Here is a 22028-nt window from a genome sequence, read left to right as displayed (position 1 = left end):
TGAGTAGAGGAAAGCACATACACCTCTCGCTTACCTCTCACTTATCTCTCCATTTCAGTACGAAAACTGTACTCAAGGCGTTCGAATAGTGGTGTTACAACCCACACATTTTTTCCACTGTTCTCCATATAAGTTAGGCATTCGGCTGTTATTTCTTTCATATATGCAAAAGGCATACATGTACCCTTCGGCCCTTTCTCACAGTTTGTATAACTTCACCCCATATCTGGCCCTTTTACTGGCCATATATGGGGATGTACTGTTTGATGCCCAGTTTTCTGGTGAAATGGATGAGGGACTTGTCAACATAGATATGTTTCTCAGGAGTATACATCTGAAAAAAAATTCTGGGAGAAAAATTAATAAGTGGCCCAAATTGTATTAAGTTTGCCTTATCCAGCGTGATTTGGGTAGTGAATTGTTGCTAAAGGAATTTTTCATAGCATGACATAACAGATGAATACATGGGCATATGATAAATGGGATCTGTGGACCAGTAAGTCCCCTTTCACATGGGCGGACCGATCCATTGCCCCCCTTTTGTTATTGAAGTGTGCAGGACCTTGAAGGGAATGTAGATTGTCTAGAGGTGGTTTCTTAACCCCTTGATGTCTGTTAAAGTGTGATGTCCAATCCCCACACAGGCCTGGGAGATTAGCCCATTGAGACAATGACACAAAACAACAAAGTCTCTCCGAGCAAATCTAATCTTTATTCTTTGGTGTGAATATTTAAAGGGGGATTTCAGAAAGTACCGCCCTTTGAACGTGTCATACAGATTATCCAATCATATACAAGTACAGCCTACAACAAAGGTGAAACTAGTGATTCCTCAAAATCATATGCTTTCCAAGAAACGAAACAACAAAAGAAGATAACAGCAACATGAGAAATGAAACTAGATTAGCAAAACTAGAGCATATCTATTTGTGAAGTGGATGTTAGAGAGACACAAAATGGAAACCGATTTTCTTAAAGAATGAAAGCGGTTAAGCTAAATATCCCTTCAGACCTAAGATCTCTGGTTAAACAATTTTAATAAACAGGAACTTCAGCAAAAGTTCAAAGCTGATGCATCACTGAGTGCTTGGATGTGTGTTAAGCTTTGCTATGGCATCTGGAAGCATTGGATGTACTTTAGGAAACTGGACACCACCTAGAGCCTGAGGGTAAACACTAACTTAAAATTTTTTATTGCTTTTGTAAATGTTGATAGGGTGAGTCCCGAAATGGGCAACAAAAATTGTGAAAGGTCTAGGGCATAAACTGTACAGTCTGAGGAAACCGTTAAATTCATAAAAGTTGTGAATAAGGTTCAAGGGGGGCAGTATTTTCAATAAGAGGCTAAGATCAAGAACATGGGGAATTGACCTCAAGCTAGCAGGGGGAAAGTTCAAAACTAACCTTAAAAAGTATTATTTTACAGCTAGAGTAGTTGATGCTTGGGATAGACTTCCAGCGGAGGTAGCGAGTCAGGCAACAGAAAGTGGATGAATGCTTGGACCAAACTTTGATCTGTACTCAAAGTTAATAAAAAATTGGTAGATTTGATGGACCACTTGGTCTTCTTCTGCCATCAGTCTTCTATGTCCCTATAATATATATATTCATAAAATAAAAATGTTAAAATGAATTAAAGTTGTGGTCTATACATGATAGTAGCATGTGAGGTACTTATTTTTTGGGCATGTTAACTTAAATTACAGTACATAACGCTTAAACTGTAAACTTGAGGTATATCTCTGTTAGAAACTAAAAGGTGTATGTTTGAAAGGAAACACTGAAGGATGTTTTGCCTAACCTCAGTAGAGTCTTTCTAATTTCTTCTTTAGAAAAGGGGTGTATAAGAACCATAATTGACCCTGGCTAAATGTGCTTAGATCTCCTTGTCAAACCAGTTGCTGAAAATAAAGATATTAGAGACATCTCTTTTTACAGGGAACACACCAGACAGTTAAATGAACTCTCTTTCAGTGCGAGTGTGTGGTAGGTCTTGTAACTGATTGGCACAGATCCCAGAATGCTGATTTAAGACAATTCAAGGATAATTCATGGTTGCCTCAGGCTTATACTAGAATTAAATCTTAGAATATTGTGTTTACTGTAGCATTTTGTACCTTCGGGCAGAGATCTTTGACCAGCTATACTGAAAAGGACAAGACTTTCTTAACATGTTTGCACAAATGCAATTAAAACGTTTTCCTTTTTTGTTTGCTTTTGAGTGGTGAATGCCATCTGTGTTGATTTATTTACAATGCATGTTTTTACAGTAATTTTGTTTTTCTTTTTTCCTTGCGGAGACGAGTGAATAACTTTTCTAAGTTTATAGGATTTGGCTTTTATCCCAATAAATCTGTTTTCATCTTTTCTGTTTGAACAGATGTGTAAACAAAAGCATTGTTGCTTCATGTACGTCTGTGTCTTTGAAATAGAGAGTGAATATGGCAACTTATATAAAAGAATGAAACATTTTGTCATGACTGGACTCGTAGTCTGGTAAAACGAGTACATATATGCATTTGTAATTAAAGGTTTTTTTTCTATTTAAGCTGAGACTTGTGGTTTTGGTTTTCAGTAACCAAATTCCTACTGTTTAAACATTATGACCTCATTGGCAACCATTTAAAGTTCCACCAATTTTTTAGTTTATTAAAAGTCAGCTACAAAAAGTGTAACTGCTGACCTTTAATAAAAACACTCACCTGTCCCATGGTCCAGCGATGCGGGCGCCTGGAGCCTCGCTCCCCTTCCCCTCCTCTCTGCGGCGCCATCATAGCAACTGTGGGCACCCGGTCGTGACAGCTTTTGCTATTGGCCAGGCAATCTGGGATCTGTGACGTGTTCCAGAAGATTGCTGGCAGGGAAGGGCTGCCTAGGGCGAGAAGAGGAGTCTCCTAGGCAGCCAAGACGAGGAAGTGGGACAGGAAGTCCCACTAAAAAGAAGGTACCCACTCCCCCCCACCCAAAAAAAATGACATGCCAAATGTGGTGTGTAAGGGGGCGAGGCGCGCTTAAAGTGGATGTTGCACTTTTGGGTGGAACTTCGCTTTAAGTTGAAAAGCTTAAGTTATGTTTCCACCCAGAAAAATTGTTTTTCTTTTGTAAGTGTAACTAGAATAATGAGGTGAAAGTCATACCAAATAAGTTAAAGCCAATGTTAGGGAAGAAACATCAGATAATAAAGGTATTAAAATAACTTCAAATGAGTTTGGTATCTCTCCAGTCAGCAGAAAAGCATAATTGTAATTGCATAAAAATATGCTGAGATTTAGAGTTGCTTTATAGCCAAAACAAGCTGAAAAAATAGTTAACCACTTCCCGCCCGGCCTATAGCATAATGATGGCCGGGCGATGGTTCCGTTATCCTGACTGAACGTCATATGATGTCTTTCAGGATAACAAGCCGGCGCTCCCCAAACCGACAGAGCGGCAATCGGTGGTGGGATGCACTTACAATTAAGTACTGAAGCGAAAGTCTTTATTTTTGACTACCAATGTTGCTCCTGTTGAAACTTTTTTTTATGAGCTACTAAAAAACTAAAGATGTATCATAAATATATTTGATATGTGTATTGTTTTACCCAAGGAGTTTAGCTAAGTGTTGTGTGTAAATATGAAAATGATATTTGTATTTTTTTAAGTATCCTCCATTTTTTTTACTCTTAATACTTGTGTTCTTAACCACTTCCCGACCGGCGCACGACGATGTACTTTGGCAGAATGGCATGGGCAGGCAAATTGGTGTACAGGTACGTCCATTTGTATTTGCTACCCTGCCATTCCGTGTGCGCCGCCGGTCGGGACCCTCGCGAGTCCGGTCGCGGGTCCCGTGGACTTAGTCGCCATGGGGATACCTGCGATCGTCTCACGGGGAGATCCCCGTTCTGCCTAGCAACAAGTGACGCTGATCTCTGCTCCATGTGATTGGAGCAGAGATCAGTGTTCACTAACACACAGCCCAGCCCCCCACAGTTAGTAACACGCCCCTAGGACACACTTAACCCCTACATTGTCACCCCCTGGTTAACCCCTTCACTGCCAGTGTCATTTACACAGGAATCAGTGCATTTGTAAAAATGTGTCAAAATGTCCAATGTGTCAGCCATAATGTCGCAGTCACAATAAAAATCGCTGATCGCTGCCATTACTAGTAAAAAAAAAATAATTATTAATAAAAATGCCATAAAACTATCCCCTATTTAGTAAACGCGATAAATTTTGCGCAAACCAATCAATAATCGCTTATTGCGTGTTTTTTTACCAAAAATATGTAGACGAATACGTATCAGCCTAAACTGAGGGGAAAAAAAAGTTTTTTTATTTTTGGGAGATTTTTTTTTATAGCAAAAAGTAAAAAAATAATGTGTTTTTTTTTTCAAAACTGTTGCTCTATTTTTGTTTATAGCGCAAAAAATAAAAACCTCAGGGGTGATCAAATACCACCAAAAGAAAGCTCTATTTCTGGGGAAAAAAAGGACGTCAATTTTGTTTGGGAGCCACGTCGCACGGCCACGCAATTGTCAGTTAAATCGACACTGTGCCGAATCACAAAAAGTGGTCTGGTCTTAAGCCAGTAAAATGGTCCGGTCTGAAAGTGGTTAAAGAATGTTCTGCAGTGGAATAGGACTAACTATAATTTCAACAATTCATTTCCTGTACTTGTCATTAGGCACAGGGTACCTCATCAGTACTGGCTCATAGGAAAATAAGATATCTGAGTCAATGTTTAACATACAGTAAAAAAAATTGTTGCTATTTGAACAAAAGGTGACATAAAATAAAGAAATATAAAATGTTAACGTTGATGGATGAGTTTCTTCTGCCATCTTTGTCTGAAAATATGAAATACTGCGGGGTAATGTAAAAGCCATAGATAACTTCTGTGTGTGTTTTTCCCATCATAGTCAACTTCCTAACTGAGTTTTCCTGTGACATATACTTAGGTGACAGTGATTTTTTGCTTTCAACAAGGAGCAAGCTGTATTAAACCAATTATTAAATATTTTTTGAAAAGTTACTTGAAAATGTAGCTGAATGACCTTGTTAGAATGAATTAAATGGAAACTAGAGATGATAAAGACTTGTTCACACATCAGGTGAAAAGCAATCCTATAATAACCTTTTATTCAGTCTGGATTATTCTTATTGGATGTTTTCTCATTTATATTCCAAGAAGATATCAAATAGTAATTTTAAACTTAATGTGGAAGTAAACTCGATTCATGAAATTTGAACTGGCCACATATATCTGCAGTGTTCTGTTATCTCTCTTCAAAGCACTATGTCTTATAGCTGTCTCCCCTTCTTCTGTTATCAACCTGATAACTTCTGACAAGTTCTCTGTCAACTGAGATAAAAGCAGCCTGAGTTTTGTGTTGGGGAGGATGCTATAAGAGTGCTGAACCATTTCACGAACAGTTCTGAAAGTCTCTATCTATGAGGAGAAGGGGTGTGTGTCTTTCCTCCAATCAGCTGTCTTGGCTGTATGCCCAGGCTTCACTGCAGTGCTGAACAGGAAGAGAAAATATAACACGATCTGAACTTTCCAAAGAATATATAAAGCTGAAGACAGCAGATATCCATGTAAAATGTATGGAGATTTGTTTCATCTCTGTGTATCATCGGAAGCTGTTCACTTCACTGGGTATATGTGAGGATTTACATCCACTTTAATGCATTGATTACAATGCAATGTTAGTGTATTATACTTAATATGCATATACTTTACATAATATGAATTCTAATAATAATTATAAGCAGAGCAGCTCCTTCTCTGAGGTCTATACTTTGCTGTGCAGCCCACTCATTCCTTTACCTCTTTTTTTCTGCCTTGGTGGTGACACTATTTAGTCATCTTTCTTGGTATTTTCTTTTTAATGCACATTGCATTTTTTTTTGTCATATGCACTTCACTTGAATGATTTGACATGCATTTGACTGAATATTGCACATATAATGATTTGATTAATTTGTTTATTTAGTGTGCATGTACGATGCAGTGTAGCACATTATTTTATCACTTTATTTCTGAGCACTTTTGCACTGCATAATCTGAGTTATGGCATAAATGACAAGTACTCTGGAGGAAAAAAAAGAATAACTTCCACATATAGAAAAGTTTCCTAGCAGTAAAAAAAACTGAAAATATGGACTAGACTCAGTCACTAGTTCTGACAAGCTCATTAAATTGTTTTAAAAATGAGCTGGATGCATACCTAAATGCAAAAAAGATGCCTGGATATTAGCATGTATAGGGTATGACACCAGAGATTTAGTTGTCCTAAGGAATATCCAATTGCCTTTGGGAGTCATTTGGGAGAGGACATTTTTTCCCCCTGTTGGAGCATCCTTTATAGGGTTGTTTTTTTTGCCTTCTTTTGGGTCAACTGTTGGTATAGATTGTGTATATGAAGGTTAGAGATATATATTTAGATTTTTTTCTATTGGTTGAGCAAGATAGGCCATGTCATTTGTAAATTCTTTATTTATTGTGCTCAGCACCTAATAAACTTTAAATGTTGAATGACAAAACATGTACAGTTCCTTTTGCTGAGCTAAGCAAATCTGAACAGATGTACATTAATACATTATTGTGACATTGGTCGTGCAATATTAAATAGTGAAATCGACATACCTAAAAAGATATATAGAGCGTGTATATATAATTTCTAGCCTTCTCAGCTATATTGCTCAACCATCGAGAGTGTCATCGACATATGCTAGCAGTATCTTTAACAGTTCGTCTGAAAATATGACCATGCTCCAAAGGATCCATGTTTTGGAGCAAGTATCATGTTTTTTTTGGGTTGAAAGTACTAGGTATTTAATCTTGTAAATTTTTTTCTACCCTTGAGTTCCAAAGTGAAATAGTAGGAGGTTACGGATCCTTCTGCATGATTGATTTGGCGACATTAAGTAGGTGGCGTTAGACAGAATTCTTATACGTTTTGGCTGGGATATTAGAATATGTGGAGAAGGAAAAAGGATGGGTCCTCAGGAAAGACATAATTAGTACATTTCTTTCCAAAGGTACACTAATTTTGGACAAAACCTAAACATGTATTATAGTACAGTGATCTGTAACTGTAGTAGAGTATTTATGAAGAACGGTTGGTGTGCAATACCACCTTGTAAGGATCTTGACGTTTCTTGAAACCGTGTTCATATGTATGATTTCAATGCAAAGCAGATCAGAGCATTGTTCTACCATGAAGGATCTATGTAAGTGGGCTTCCCATTTCTGGAGATAAGGTGGTTTATAATTGTTGAGTAGATGGACTGTGTCTTTTTTCACAGTGACTAATTATGTAACTGATATGAAAACTTGATATCTGGAGATTTAGAAACACACGATTGAAATTGTGGTTTAGTTATCATGGCTACTTTTAATTGATTTTATGAATTGTTTTTTTCCTGATGTGGTTTCTGTTATTTAATATAAATAAACACTTTAAGAAAATCGAACAATTATGCTTAGTGATCATGACAGCTAGTAAGAGTAAAGCCTTTAGCAGTTTAGGCTTTCCATAAATTACTGCAGCTGTTTTTTTTTTTTTTCCATCAGTGATGTAATTGAGCACATTTTCAATTTCAGAAATGTGAATTTACCACAGAAGAATCGATATCACAGAAAAATAAGGAAGAAGAAAAGAAAAGCCCTAGCACCTTACGGTATCCAGTAGTTCACAATCAAAGTCAAGTACTGCAAGTTGGTGAAAAAATGTTTCTGGTTGGAGAGACTCCAAGATCAATATTAAAGTAAGTGCAAAGACAATCAGGGACACTAAAGGAAAACCAAGCTATAATTGCATGAAAACATAACATGTATAAATGTGTATAAAGCTTTGTATAAAGATCAATTCTTTCATAGCTGAATGGTCATTGGTTAATGAAATTAACCTATTACCATAACTGGGTAATTCTTTATTAATACTTGGAGTACTTAACTTGGTGTTAGTTGTTAGGGTCCAACACGATGCATTGTACACATTTTAAAGCACACATTTTCATGCTTCATTTTGAATAGGCTCTCAACACACTTCGATGCACAAAAAACAAGTCTTGCATGCAACACATTGGACATTACCACCTGTTAGCGGTAGCATGTTTTAACACAGGTATGTTGCAGTAACCTGTAAAAGTTCTTGGGGTGAAGTTGGCAATAAAAGGCAACGCGCTGCAATCACTAATACAGTGCATTGTTGTGCGATTAAACTGTAATGAGTATATATGCGTGTTGTGGTGTAAATGAGCCTTCAGAACCAGAGTAAGGGATAGAGGTTAAAGATAAAATAAAGGTATTTAGGGATTAAGTGTATGGTATAACCATTTGACCCCTGGAAGGTTTCACCCCCTGACCAGAGCATTTTTTTGCAATTTGGCACTGCGCTATTTTAACTGGGAATTGCGCGTTCATGCAATGCTGTAACCCAACAAAATTTACGTTCTTTTTTTTCCCACAAATAGAGCTTTCTTTGGGGGGTATTTGATCACCACTGGAATTTTTATTTTTAGCAATATAAACAAGAACAGACCGAAAATTTTGAAAAAACAATTTTCTACTTTTTGTTTTACAAAATATCCAATAAACTAAATTTTAGTCGTACATTTAGGCCAAAATGTATTCAGCTACATGTCTTTGGTAAACAAAATTTTCAATAAGCATATATTTATTGGTTTGCGCAAAAGTTATAGTGTCTACAAACTATGGTATATTTACTGGATTTACATAGCTTTTACTTTCTGACTGCCTATCTCATTTATTGAGGTGCTAAAATGGTGGCAGGGCAGTACAACCCCCCCCCCCCCCCCCATTAGCCATTTTTGAAAAGTAGACACCCCAAGGAATTTGCTGAGAGGCATGTTGAGTCCATGGAATATTTTATGTTTTGCCACAAGTTTCTGGAAAATTACAAATTATTATTTTATTTTTTTACACAAAGTTGTCACAATACAATGCCAAAATACATTCTGCTGGTTCTCCTGAGTATGGGGATGCCACGTGAGAGACTTTTTGGCAGTCTAGTCATGTACAGGACCTCAAAAACCATTCAGGCTTTCTAAGGGTGTAAATTGCTCAATTCACTTCTTCAATACCTATAACAGTTGTGGAGTCCCTGAAATTTCAAGGCAGCACAAACTGCCCCAAATTACCCATTTTTGAAAAGTAGACACCTCAAGCTATTTGCTGAGAGGCCTGTTGAGTATTTTGTACATCTCTCTTGTCACAAAGTTTTGAAAATTGAAAAAAGAAAAGAAAAAAAAAATATTTCCTTTTTCTTTCTTCATTTTCCAAACAAATGTGGCAACAAACATGCCTCTTAGCAAATACCATGGGGTGTCTACTTTCCAAAAATGTGGCATTTGGGGAGCGTTTGAACTGTCCTGGCATTTTATGCCCAACATTAGAAGCTTATGCCACACATCTAACCACTTGAAGACCAAGCCTTTTCGGACACTATAAATATTTGTTTTTGCTAGAAAATTACTGTGAACTCCCAAACATTATATATTTTTTTTTAAAGCAGAAGCCCTACAGAATAAAATGGTGGTTGTTGCATTTTTTTTTCCGCACACTATTTGCGCAGCAATTTTCCAAACGTGATTTTCTTTGTAGGGAAAAAAACACTTTTAATGCGCAAAAACACAATATATTGCCCAATTGTTTGGTAAAATATAAAAGATGATCTTCTTCTGAGTAAATACAGTATCTCACAAAAGTGAGTACATCCCTCCCATTTTTGAAAATATTTTATTATATCTTTTCATGTGACAAAAATGAAGAAATTACACTTGGCCTACAATCTTAAGTAGTGAGTGTGCAGCTTGTATAACAGTGTAAATTTGCTGTTCCCTCAAAATAACTTAGCATACAGCCATTAATGTCTAAGCCGCTGGCAACAAAAGTGAGTACACCCCTAAGTGAAAATGTCCAAATTGGGCCCAATTAGCCATTTTTCCTCCCCTGTATCATGTGACTCGTTAGTGTTAAAAGGTCTCGGGTGTGATAGGGGAGCAGGTGTGTTAAATTTGATGTTATCGCTCTCACTCTCTCATACTGGTCATTGAAAGTTCAACATGGCACCACATGGCAAAGAAGTCTCTGAGGATCTGAAAAAAAGAATCGATGCTCTACATAAAGATGGCCTAGGCTATAAGAATATTTCCAATACCCTGCATACAGCAGTTTAACAGGACAGGTTCCACTCAGAACAGGCCTCGCCATTGTCAACCAAAGAAGTTGAGTGCACGTGCTCAGCGTCATATCCAGAGGTTGTCTTGAAATAGACGTATGAGTGCTGCCAGAATTACTACAGAGGTTGAAGCGGTTGAGGCCAGCCTGTCAGTGCTCCGACCATACGCCACACACTGCATAAAATTGGTCTGCATAGCTGTTGTCCTCTTCTAAAGATGAAGCACAAGAAAGCGAGCAAACAGTTTGCTGAAGACAAGCAGACTAAGGACATGGATTACTGGAACATGTCATGTAGTCTGATGAGACCAAGATAAACTTATTTGGTTCAGATGGTGTGAGGCGTGTGTAGAGGCCACCAGATGAGGCATACAAAGACAAGTGTGTCTTGCCTACAGTCAAGAATGGTGGTGGGAGTGTCATGGTCTGGGGCTGCATGAGTGCTGCTGGCACTGGGGAGCTACAGTTAATTGAGGGAACCATGAATGCCAACATGTACTTTGACCTACTGAAGCAGAACATGATCCTCTCCCTTCGGAGACTGGGCCACAGGGCAGTATTCCAACATGGTCCAACGACCCCAAACGCACCTCTAAGACAACCACTGCCTTGCTAAAGAAGCTGAGGGTAAAGGTGATGGACTGGCCAAGCATGTCTCCAGACCTAAACACTATTGAGCATCTGTGGGGCATCCTCAATGGAAGGTGGAGGAGCGCAAGGTCTCTAACATCCACCGGCTCCGTGATGTCATGAAGGAGTGGAAGAGGACTCCAGTGGCAACCTGTGAAGCTCCGGTGAACTTCATCCCCAAGATTGTTAAGGAAGTGCTGGAAAATAATGGTGGCCACACAAAATATTGACACTTTGGACCCAATTTGGACATTTTTACTTAGGGATGTACTCACTTTTGTTGACAGCAGTTTAGACATTAATGGCTGTGTGTTGAGTTATTTTGAGGGGACAGCAAATTTACACTCTTAGGCCCCTTTCACACTGAGGCACTTGTAAACTACCAGTAAAACATTGAGCACTTAAAGTGGTTGTAAAGCCTAGATTAAGGCTTACCTGTAGGTCCAAGAAATATCTCCTAAACCTATACGGTTTAGGAGATATTTACAAAAAGACAGGCATGCGCCGTAGACAGTGGCGCGCAGGCGCACTGAGCAGGCCGCAGATCACTGCGATATGCCGCTCCTGACGGCTCCCGTGCAAATGCGCGGGAGTGACGTCATCGCGGCTCCGGCGAATTACAGCGCCAGAGCAGCGAGAACCGGAAGTCACTCGGGAATACATGGCAGCGGCGAAGATGAAGACGGAGGACTGCTTCGGGAGCTTCGGTCTCAGGTAAGTTATTCATAATGGAAAAAATATACCGCGCTAAGAAAAAAATAAATACAAATAAACTATATGTGAAACAGGCTGCAGAAATAGATGTGATATAACACCCAACAAATATACAAAAATAGAAAACTGCGCCAACCCTATACTAATGAAATTAATAAAAATGAAAAAAAATTTATAATAAAAAAATTATAAATAAAAATAAAAAATATGAAATATATTATCAAAATGTGTAAGTAATTATCACAAATGATTATAACAATAAAAACACCTTAAGTGCAAAATAAAACACAGAAATGCATCAAGAAATAGTGTCATAAACAAAAGTCCAATCAGGAAAAGTTCATATGTGAATCTGGATAAACGTTTGTGACACCACAGTGATTCAACACGATCCAAAAGCGCATAGAAGTGCCCGTCACCGTATATTAGATGCGCTTACCAGAAGATAGGCAAGTTAGGGCGTTTATATATACTCAATGGGTCCCATCAGAAGATATCCTCCTCTTTAGTGGGTCAACTCTTCATCTCATAATAGTGCCCTCCAGATAATAATGATACTTCGTGATCCCAAATGGGGAGCTCAGTAATGCCCAAAAAAGAAAGGAGCTAACATGGCATGATATCGTTTGGATACTTTATTAAAAGAAAAAAGGTAGCACACTTACATGTGTATGGATAATTTACAGCTTGTATAAACGGTATAAAAACAGCCGGCCGGCAGAAACAGGAGCCCGTCCTCCTCTCAAACAGCGTGGATAGCGTCACTGCGTGCCCTCTCTCTGGAGGGCACGCAGTGACGCTATCCACGCTGTTTGAGAGGAGGACGGGCTCCTGTTTCTGCCGGCCGGCTGTTTTTATACCGTTTATACAAGCTGTAAATTATCCATACACATGTAAGTGTGCTACCTTTTTTCTTTTAATAAAGTATCCAAACGATATCATGCTATGTTAGCTCCTTTCTTTTTTGGGCATTACTGAGCTCCCCATTTGGGATCACGAAGTATCATTATTATCTGGAGGGCACTATTATGAGATGAAGAGTTGACCCACTAAAGAGGAGGATATCTTCTGATGGGACCCATTGAGTATATATAAACGCCCTAACTTGCCTATCTTCTGGTAAGCGCATCTAATATACGGTGACGGGCACTTCTATGCGCTTTTGGATCGTGTTGAATCACTGTGGTGTCACAAACGTTTATCCAGATTCACATATGAACTTTTCCTGATTGGACTTTTGTTTATGACACTATTTCTTGATGCATTTCTGTGTTTTATTTTGCACTTAAGGTGTTTTTATTGTTATAATCATTTGTGATAATTACTTACACATTTTGATAATATATTTCATATTTTTTATTTTTATTAAAGTTATTCATAATGAGCTAGTATGCTAAAAAAGCACCTGATTTTCAAAGACTGTTTGAACCGCTACAAAACAATGTATCTGTTAGCGCTAGCAGAGATAAGGCCTGATTCTGCTAACGCTGCGGTTTTGTGTACTGTGTATCAGAAGTGACAGTGATCTACTGACACTGCACTTGTTGGGGGGGGGGGGCCGAGGGGATAAACGTAGGTGCTGGCAGGTGTCAGGGCTGACACTGCTAATGCTGCATTTTTGAGAACACTATACTATTGGGAAAGTTCTGATCTGATCAAAGATAGTGATCCGTTCAAACTATACTAGTAAAGGAGGTGTATATCGTGTGTGTTAGTGTTACTGGGAATCATAGGGCTAAAATATATTAGTGAATATGTGACGGGCAATCTGACGATGTCTGGGATTGACGCTAACGCTGACTGCCGTCACCAATGACACTAATACAGTGATCAGAAAAAAGATCTGTACACTGTACTAATGACACTGTGACAGGGCAGTGAAAAGGTTAACAGGCTGATCAGGAGGTTAAAACTTTATTGGGGAATATATGGCGGGTACCCTGACCCTAGTTGAAACGCTATCTAGCATCATCAGTGACACCAGTATAGTGATTAGTAAAAAAATGTGTACACTGTACCTAGTGACACAGTGACAGGGGGTGAGAGGGTTAACTGGGGGGTGGGGGTTGGTGATCAAGGGGTCAAATGTGCCTATGTGTTCTGGTGTCAGCGTAGTGCTTTTACTCACTGATGCCATCTTTTCTCATGCTGGAACCAAAATGAGCTCCAGGAGAGAGGATTGCATAATTGCCTGTGCCTGTGTTTACATTACACAGGCACAGGGCATTCTGCCATTCGTCAGAACTAATAAGCAGATCCAGACCATAAATCATTGACCTGGACCTGTAGATCGATCAGTTCTGAAATAAATCTGATCACCGTTGGGCCGACGGGGACGCATATGTGTCTGCCACCCATGGGCACGAATCACGTACAGGTACATGATTTCATGCACAGAGGCTGTCCTGCCTGCAGTATATGTACGTGGGGCAGTCCAGAAGAGGTTAAACGACAAATCTTTTGCCTCTGGAAAATATTATCATGTCCATAAATGAGCTGAATACCCCCTTCCAAGTCATTGTCGGCTAGCAAAGGGCTTCCTCCACCAATTTTTCTGTACCCAAAAAAAGCTTTGTACCCAACAACTAGTCCAATGTACAATGTACCCCTACTCATTCACATGGGGGGTCAAGATCTGGAGGAAACCCTGTTAAAGAGTGCTTCCAGATTCTGATCCCCCACCTGCAGACCTCCACAACCAGAGGCCCTTATCCCCATCAATGCCCCAGAATGCAATCACTCCCCCTCCCTTCCTGGCCTGCCCATGGATTTGGGGGGACCTCCCCCCTTTTTTTTTTTTTTTTGGTTTGGGGTTCCTCACTGATGACTCATCAGCTGTTAAGGATGCGGCAGCTGCCCGCTCGTTAACGAGCTATTCACAATTTGTTGAGGAGAAAAAAAACACAAAACACTTGCATGTTTGTTGCTGGGTCATTGAAGTCTAATAAACGCAAAACACAAACTGCTGCAGGAAAAAAAGTCCCTGACCCTTTCCAAAAACGCAGTGGCTGAAAAACACATAACTGTGTGTCCCATGTTTAGTGGACTGTAGTGCAGGCACTGCTGTGTCGCACATTTCACATAGCCTGCTTTCTGAACTACAGAGATGCTGAGAGGAGAAGTTTCAGGAGGCAGAGTCTGTAGATAAACCACTGCTTGCAGGTAGCAATGCACCGTGGAATATATAGTCCTTAAAATAGAAATGAATCCCGTGACGCGGGCCGTACGCTAATATACAGCCTCTCGGAGCCTGGTCCTTAGCATCTAGGGGCCGCATATTTGCATTAATTGCCCCAACACACCTGTGCCAAGAGCGCACAGTTACCATCACTTTACCGAAAATTTGCGGACCACGTGACAGCCAATAACGGAGGTCATGTGATCATAAGCTGCACCCCAAGTCCCGGCATCATGAATCTCTTAAAGGGCTGGGAGGCGCCTGCGCCAAGAGGTTAAAGAGCAGAGGAGACGCTTCAAGCCTGCAGGAAATCCAGAAAGTCGAGGAAAGAGATTGCCAGCAGTCAGGCAGCACTTACAACATGCGAGCAGATTGCTTAATGTTGACAATTTTATCATTGTTTTCTTTTGTCACCCTAATAAGTGCTGGATCATTTATATCCCTATGAATTCAGTGTATTCACCGTGCCAGTGGTAAAGAGTATGAATGAATACATTGGATCAATCATATGCAACATATATACTATATTTAGTTTAATATGTATGGATGGTATGTTGGCTTTTTTCAAACTATGTTCTGATATTTGTAAGTAAGATATGGTAGTATGTATTGGATGAAAAGGAACTGCTTGTGTATATTGTATTTTAGACGTAGTATTCCTCTAACTGCTTTTTTTTTGCCATAAATGATTTTATTTCTTTGGCAGAAAAATAGTGTAACTAAAGTAAAAATAAATGTGGTAGCTTTCAGAAGTAGGCTATGTTATAATATTTTTCATTAAATGCTTCAGTGCTCATTGATAGTCCTGTAATAATTTACAGATGCAGTATTTCATATCAGCTCTTCTGTACTAATGTTAAACACTACAGTGAAACCTTGGTTTACGAGTAACGCGGTTTATGAGCGTTTTAAAAGATGAGCAACTTTTTTTTTTTTTTTTTATTGCCTTGATCTGCAAACACTGTCTTGAAATACAAGCGTTTTTTTTGGTTTTTTTATGTAAAAAAAAAAAAAAAAGAATTACACTCACAATGTGAAGGAGTCTGCTTTTCAATCATGTAAAGCTGCTGTGTGTATGTACAGTGAAGCCGCTGGTGTATAGCATACAGTACAGCTTTGTATGTGGCCAGAGATTTGCAGGCGATTGTGGCTCCCAGCGCTTCCTGGAGACACTCCCAGCAGGAGCGGGCGTACCCGGAAGTGATGTCAGCAGTTCCCGAGTTCTCTAGGAAGCGATGTGAGCTGAACCTGTGGCCACATACAGCGTTGTACTGTACACCAGCAGCTTTACTGAACATACAGTACTGTATACAGAGCGGCTTTAAATAGATGAGCACCAACCTCTGCTGGCCACATACAGAGCTGTGTACACCAGCGGCTTTACTCTACATACCGATACACAGCGGCTTTAAATAGGTGAGCACCAGACTCCTTAACATTGTCACTGTGCACATTCTTTTTTTTTACCTTAAAACTTTTGCAATACAGAGGTACAGTACAGTATTCCTACTACTGTACAGTACTGTATTTTGAAGTGGTTTTGTTTTATGTTTACAGTACAGTTTATACTGTATTTTTTTTTTTTTTTTTTGCCGTAATAATTTTTATATGAATACATTTTTGGGCAACGAATCATCGGAGTTTCCATTATATCCTATGGGGAAATTTGTTTTGATATAAGAGTGCTTTGGATTACAAGCATGCTTCTGGAACAAATCATGCTTGCAAACCAAGGTTTCACTGTTTTAGTAAAATGTAATTGAACACTACAGCTAAAGTAAACTTTCATATGCAGCATGATAAAATGACATTTGATTTTAATCACCAATGTTTACTAACTTTTTTTTAAGCATATTTTCTACTTAATTTTCTACTTGCTGTGCTACCCAGCGCTTTTCCTTAACTCCTGTTTTTTGAGGTGCGAGCAGTGCGTGTATATTATGGTCATTTGCACTGCTCTACATAGCCCTCATCTCCCAATGTACACTTGTATGGAGATACAGTAGAAGTTGCAGTATAGTAAAGGGTTAATGATGCAGATGGGATAGCCCTCCTTTTTCAGCTGAGAAAGATGCTCGCACCAGTCTGGTGTATGCCTGGTGTGTAATTACTGGAGATCAGTGCACAAAGTGCAGTTGGCCCGTCAGGTGTAAACTCAGTACTTCCTCCGATAATGGGTCATAGCCCTCAAGACATCTTCTAAATACATATTCCAATTTAGCAGCCTGATGATGTAATGCATGCATGTTTACTGCCTTCAAAGCTCACACCTCCACTTGAATATTTCTGACCCCAATTTACATCAGCACTTAATCATCAGTCATAATCGGGGGGACTGACCTAACCCCCTCCATTTTCTTGCTGTAACTGCTACATAACTGCCATATCTGTGTGGCACATGTGCAAATTATGTATTTCCTACACCCCCCTATGAGTGTCTCTGATTGCTGGTACCTCCCATGAGTGAAAAATAGAGAGTGGGCACATATGCAAATTATGTATTTCCTACACCCCCTATGAGTGTTTCTGATTGCTGGTACCTCCCATAAATGATAATTAGAGAGTGGACCTAGCTGTTATCCTGGTCCCACTGTCTTTTAAGTAGCCTGTAGGCAGGGCTGTTATGAATTTGTGAGTTCACATGAAAAGAAAATGTATGTACCAGTGCTGGATGGGTCTAAGGAATGTAGTTCAAATCGGGAATGTGCCCAGGAGAGTAACCACATTCCCATATACAGAAGGACCATTAGGAGCCAGTGTAGCCACTCTCAGAAAGGAGGTGTGATCAGAAGAATTTTTATATTCAAATTTATTCCAGTTATCCAGATTAATACAATTAAGGAAATGGAAGGTTTTCTGTAACCAATAGACACCAAGAACAGACTTTCTATTTTCCACCTCTGCTGTGGAAATTAATATTGGCAAGGTTGGCATTTTCTCTGGTAACCACTGTTGGTACATCTGAATCATTTGACCTATTTAGAAGAGCTTCTGTAGCGCATCAAATTTCCCCATTGATTTTTTATTTATTTTTTGCCCAGCCTTGCCTTCTTGCTGCAGGCGGATTACTGAGGTGTAAATATTGGACAAAAACATTTTGAAATTCTATTTAAAAAAAAAAAAAATTGAAGATATTTTTGTATGGTGATGATAAATGAATATATAAATGTTCCAGATATTTATTGTATTTGTAATTGAGATATTACAAAATGGTAATATTTTGGGGACATTTACTTGCTATAATATTAACACTAAAAAGCTAAACAGTCATTGGTTAGGTAGGTAGGTTGTGACGTTTGATATGAAAATGTCTTTGGACATCGATGAGAAGGGAGAGACCCAAAAGAGCCACTGCTCTTGTGCACATTGCTGGATTGAGATAGGGCTTAGTTGAGTATAAGGAGGGGGGGGGGGGGGGGGGGCTGAGTAGGGAGCTACACACTGAAGGTTTTTTACTTTCATGGATAGAATGCATGAAGATTAAAAAAAAAAACTTCAGCCTTTTAGAGCCACTTTAATATCCTCACCTCATTGAATGGGCCGATTTACTAAAGGCAAATAGTCTGCGCACATTACAAGGTAATTTTCCCTTTGCATAGTAAATGTAAAGAGAGAGAGGTACATTATTAAATCTTCACTACTCCATTTTGGACCACTAATAAGACCTGGCCAAAAGTAGCCTTCTCACACTCCTGTGCTCCACCCTGTACAACTAAACGGTGTCTAGGTTTCTCTTGACATAATTTTCATGTAGATTTCCTTCAGAAGGACTTTAGTCTATTGCGGATTTCAAGTTTATGAACATACTTTTATGGCACCCCCTGGTTGCCTCTATCTGAAAAGAATCTACTAGTTCATGCTGGCAAATGAGACACGGATTTTTCCAGAATTTCCCTCTACTCGGGATACCTAGCAACAATCTTCCCAAGGAAGGTTAGCTCGTTTGCCTGGACCCAATTGTTATGTTTTTTTCCCTATACAAGGCTTGCAGACTATCAGATTCCTTGGAGCCTTCTGAGCTGAGAAGCCTTTTTGCTATTGCCTCATCAAAAAATGTTTACACCAGTCAATTCTACTCACTGACTTGGTAAATGTTTTTCTAAATTCTCCCCTTATGCCATGTACACACGACTTTGGGGTCTTGCCCCGCTCTTCGGGGTCTTGTCCCGCTCTTCTGGGGTCTTGTCCCGCTCTTCGGTTCTTCTGCCAGGCCTCCGCTATCTTCTGATAGCTCTTTTACTAGCGTTGGCCCGGTCTTCTGTCGCCGCCACCACCTTCTTCTCTTCTTCCTTGCGATGTTGACACGACGATCTCTCTGGCCACAATGGCAGGGACGCGTTGTGCGGCGACTTATATAGGGACAAGGGCGGGGTCACCGGGTGATGTCACACGGTGACCCCGCCCCTTATGATGTCACAGCCCGGAGGATGACCCCGCCCTTGTCCCTATATAAGTCGCCACACAACGCGCCCCTGCCATTGCGGCCAGAGAGAGCATCATGTCAACATCGCAAGGAAGAAGAAGAGAAGAAGGCGGTGGCGACAGAAGACCGGGCCAACGCTAGTAAAAGAGCTATAAGATAGCGGAGGCCCGGCAGAAGAACCGAAGAGCGGGACAAGACCCCGAAGTCGGAAGAAGAACACTGGACGGCGGCGGTGACGACGAAGAAGAAAGCCAGGCTCCTCTGCTAGTAAAAGAGCAGAAGATAGTGGAGGAGTCCAGCGAGAAGACCCCCCAAGACGGAAGAAGAGAAGACCACCGAAGCTGTCTAATAAATTATTTTAAAAACTTGTGTTGTTTTTTTATTTACACTTTTTTTCACCAGGTGAATGGGTAGGCGTACATCGTACCCCGTACTCATTCACACAAGGTGGGGGTGCCGGTATCCGGGGGCCCCCTTATTAAAGGGGGCTCCCGGATTCTGATAAGTCCCCCGCCCGCTGACCCCGACAGCCAACGCCCAGGGTTGTCAGGAAGAGGCCCTTGTCCTCATCAACATGGAGACAAGGTGCTTTGGGGTGGGGCGGCCGCAGGGGCCCCCTTTCCCCAAAGCACCCCCCATGTTGAGGGCACACACCCTGGTACGGTTTAGGAGAGGGGGCGCTCACTCGTCCCCACCCCCTTTCCTGACCGGCTGGGCTGCGTGCTCGGATAAAGGTCTGCTATGGACTTTGGGGGGACCCCCATGCCGTTTTTTCGGCAGAGGGCTTCCCCTTAAAAATCCATACCAGGTGACGGGGCCAGCAAAGTGTCAATCTCGCCGATGGAAGCGGCAACATTCACTTCTTTCGCTGGTCCCGTCTACCTGGAGCCACGTTCAAAATTAACGGACTTTTCTCCGTGTGGGGGCAAGTCCGGCGGACATCCGACCTAGCCCGCCAGAAAAGTCCGGTCGTGTGTGGGCAGGCCCGCTTGTTTGGAAAGTCCAGTGTACCTCAGCTGCAAAGTCCCGCGGTTTGTCCGCCAGATTAAGTCCGCCGGATAGTCTGATCTACATACACCCACAGTCTGCCTGGCGCATGCCTAGCTTGATCCAGTCAAACCATTTAAACTTCACTAAAAGCTGGTTAGTAGCTTTGAAGTATTCATAAACCCTTACATATACCCAGTGAAGTGACTAGTCTCGGATGATACACAGAGATGAAACACATCATCCTACATACAGTAAGTAGTACCTGTTTATCTACAACCATCTATCTTCCAAAGCAGTTCCAGACTGCAGCCTTTTGCTTTCCTTTATCTGGCGCTTGGGGCACTTTTCCTCCTACTGATACAAGACACTATATTCCTTTCACTGACACAAACAGTGGAACACGGGGGCATAATTCCTGCTAATCACATAAACAATTGGACACTATTTCCCCCATTGATGCCACTGATGGGGAACAATTTCCAAAACTGACTCTATTGATGGGGCACTATTTCTCCCACTCTCCCACTGACACCAACAATGGGTCACTATTCCTCCCACTGACACCAGGGGTGGAGCACTATTCCTCCCACTGACACCAGTGATAAGGCACTATTTCTCCTTCTAATCCTAAAGATGAATTGTTTACTCCCACTGATGCCAGGACAATTTCTACTCCCAGTGACCACAGTCTCACCCCCCTAAAGCCTTAAGGACAGTAAATTGGCCCTTTTTTAAGAACATTTGAAGAACCCTGCTCTAAAATCTTGTAAAACTCCTGAGTAAAAAAATTATTTTTTCACAGGCCCACAAAGCAGGGGGTGGGGAGCTGATATTATAGTGTACATCTAGAGAGGGGATCTGATTGGAGGGAAGCCCCCCCGTCACAGCAAGATGCATAGCTGTGGATATGAATCACAGGCTATGTGTTGAGCTCTCCTCTCAGTCAACTTTTTATTTCTTGCTGTAGGGAAAACCTGCTGGGTAGTTCTCTTACCAAGCTGAAGCTTAAAGTGATCATAAAGTCAGAAGGATTTTTTTCTTAATGCCTTCTGTGCATTAAGATAAAAAGCCTTCAATGTGCAGCAGCCACCCCAGCACCCTCTAATACTTACCTAAGCCCCATCTCTATCCAGTGATGTCCACAAGTGAATTGGCCGTTTGGGACTCTCCCTCCTGACTGGCTGAGACACAGCAGTGGTGCCATTGGCTCCCGCTGCTGTCAATCAAACTCAGTTAGCCAATCAGCAGAGAGAGGGGTGGGGCCTAACTGCAGCTCTGTGTTTGAATGGATAGACTAAGTTGCAGCTTGGCTCGGGTGCCCCCATAGCAAGCAGCTTGCTGTGGGAACCACTTGACAGGAGGGAGCTGCCAGGAGCTTCAGCCAGGGACCCGAGAAGAGGAGGATCCAGGCTGCTCTGTGCAAAAAGCCCTGCACAGAGCAGGTAAGTATAACATGTTTGTTATTTTTAATAGAAAAAAACGAGACCTTACAATCATTTTAACCGGTTCCCGACCAGCGCACGCCGATGTACGTCAGCAGAATGGCACGGGCAGGCATATTGGCGTACAGGTACGTCCAATCTTCAATGCCGCCCTGCCATCGCCAGCGCGCCGCTGGTCGGGACCCCCGTGAGTCCGGTCGCTGCGGGCATACCCATGATCGTCTCACGGGACGGCTAAATGGAGGAAATGCCGTGTAAACGGCATTTCTCCATTCTGCCTAGCAACTAGTGACGCTGATCTCTGCTCCATGTGATTGGAGCAGAGATCAGTGTTCACTAAATGAAAGCCCAACCCCCCCACAGTTAGTAACATACCCCTAGGAACACTTAACCCCTACACTGCCACCCACTGGTTAACCCCTTCACTGCCAGTGCCATTTACACAGGAATCACTGCATT

General features: G+C 41.0%; 1 protein-coding gene across 1 annotated transcript in view; it reads left to right on the top strand.

Moving 5' to 3' along the window:
- Positions 1-22028, top strand: part of ERCC6L2 (ERCC excision repair 6 like 2) — a 232897-nt gene that overhangs the window by 184904 nt on the left and 25965 nt on the right. The window contains exon 18 of the mRNA XM_077474805.1: positions 7595-7758. Coding sequence (XP_077330931.1) covers positions 7595-7758 — 164 coding nt within the window. The remainder of the gene's footprint in view (positions 1-7594; positions 7759-22028) is intronic.

This window comes from Lithobates pipiens, unplaced genomic scaffold (genome assembly GCF_037356315.1).
Source record: "Lithobates pipiens isolate NorthernLeopardFrog02 unplaced genomic scaffold, aLitPip1_a1.2 Scaffold_13, whole genome shotgun sequence".
Taxonomy (NCBI): Eukaryota; Metazoa; Chordata; class Amphibia; order Anura; family Ranidae; genus Lithobates; species Lithobates pipiens.
Note: the sequence above shows the minus strand (reverse complement) of the source record. Positions and strands in the feature narration are given on the sequence as shown.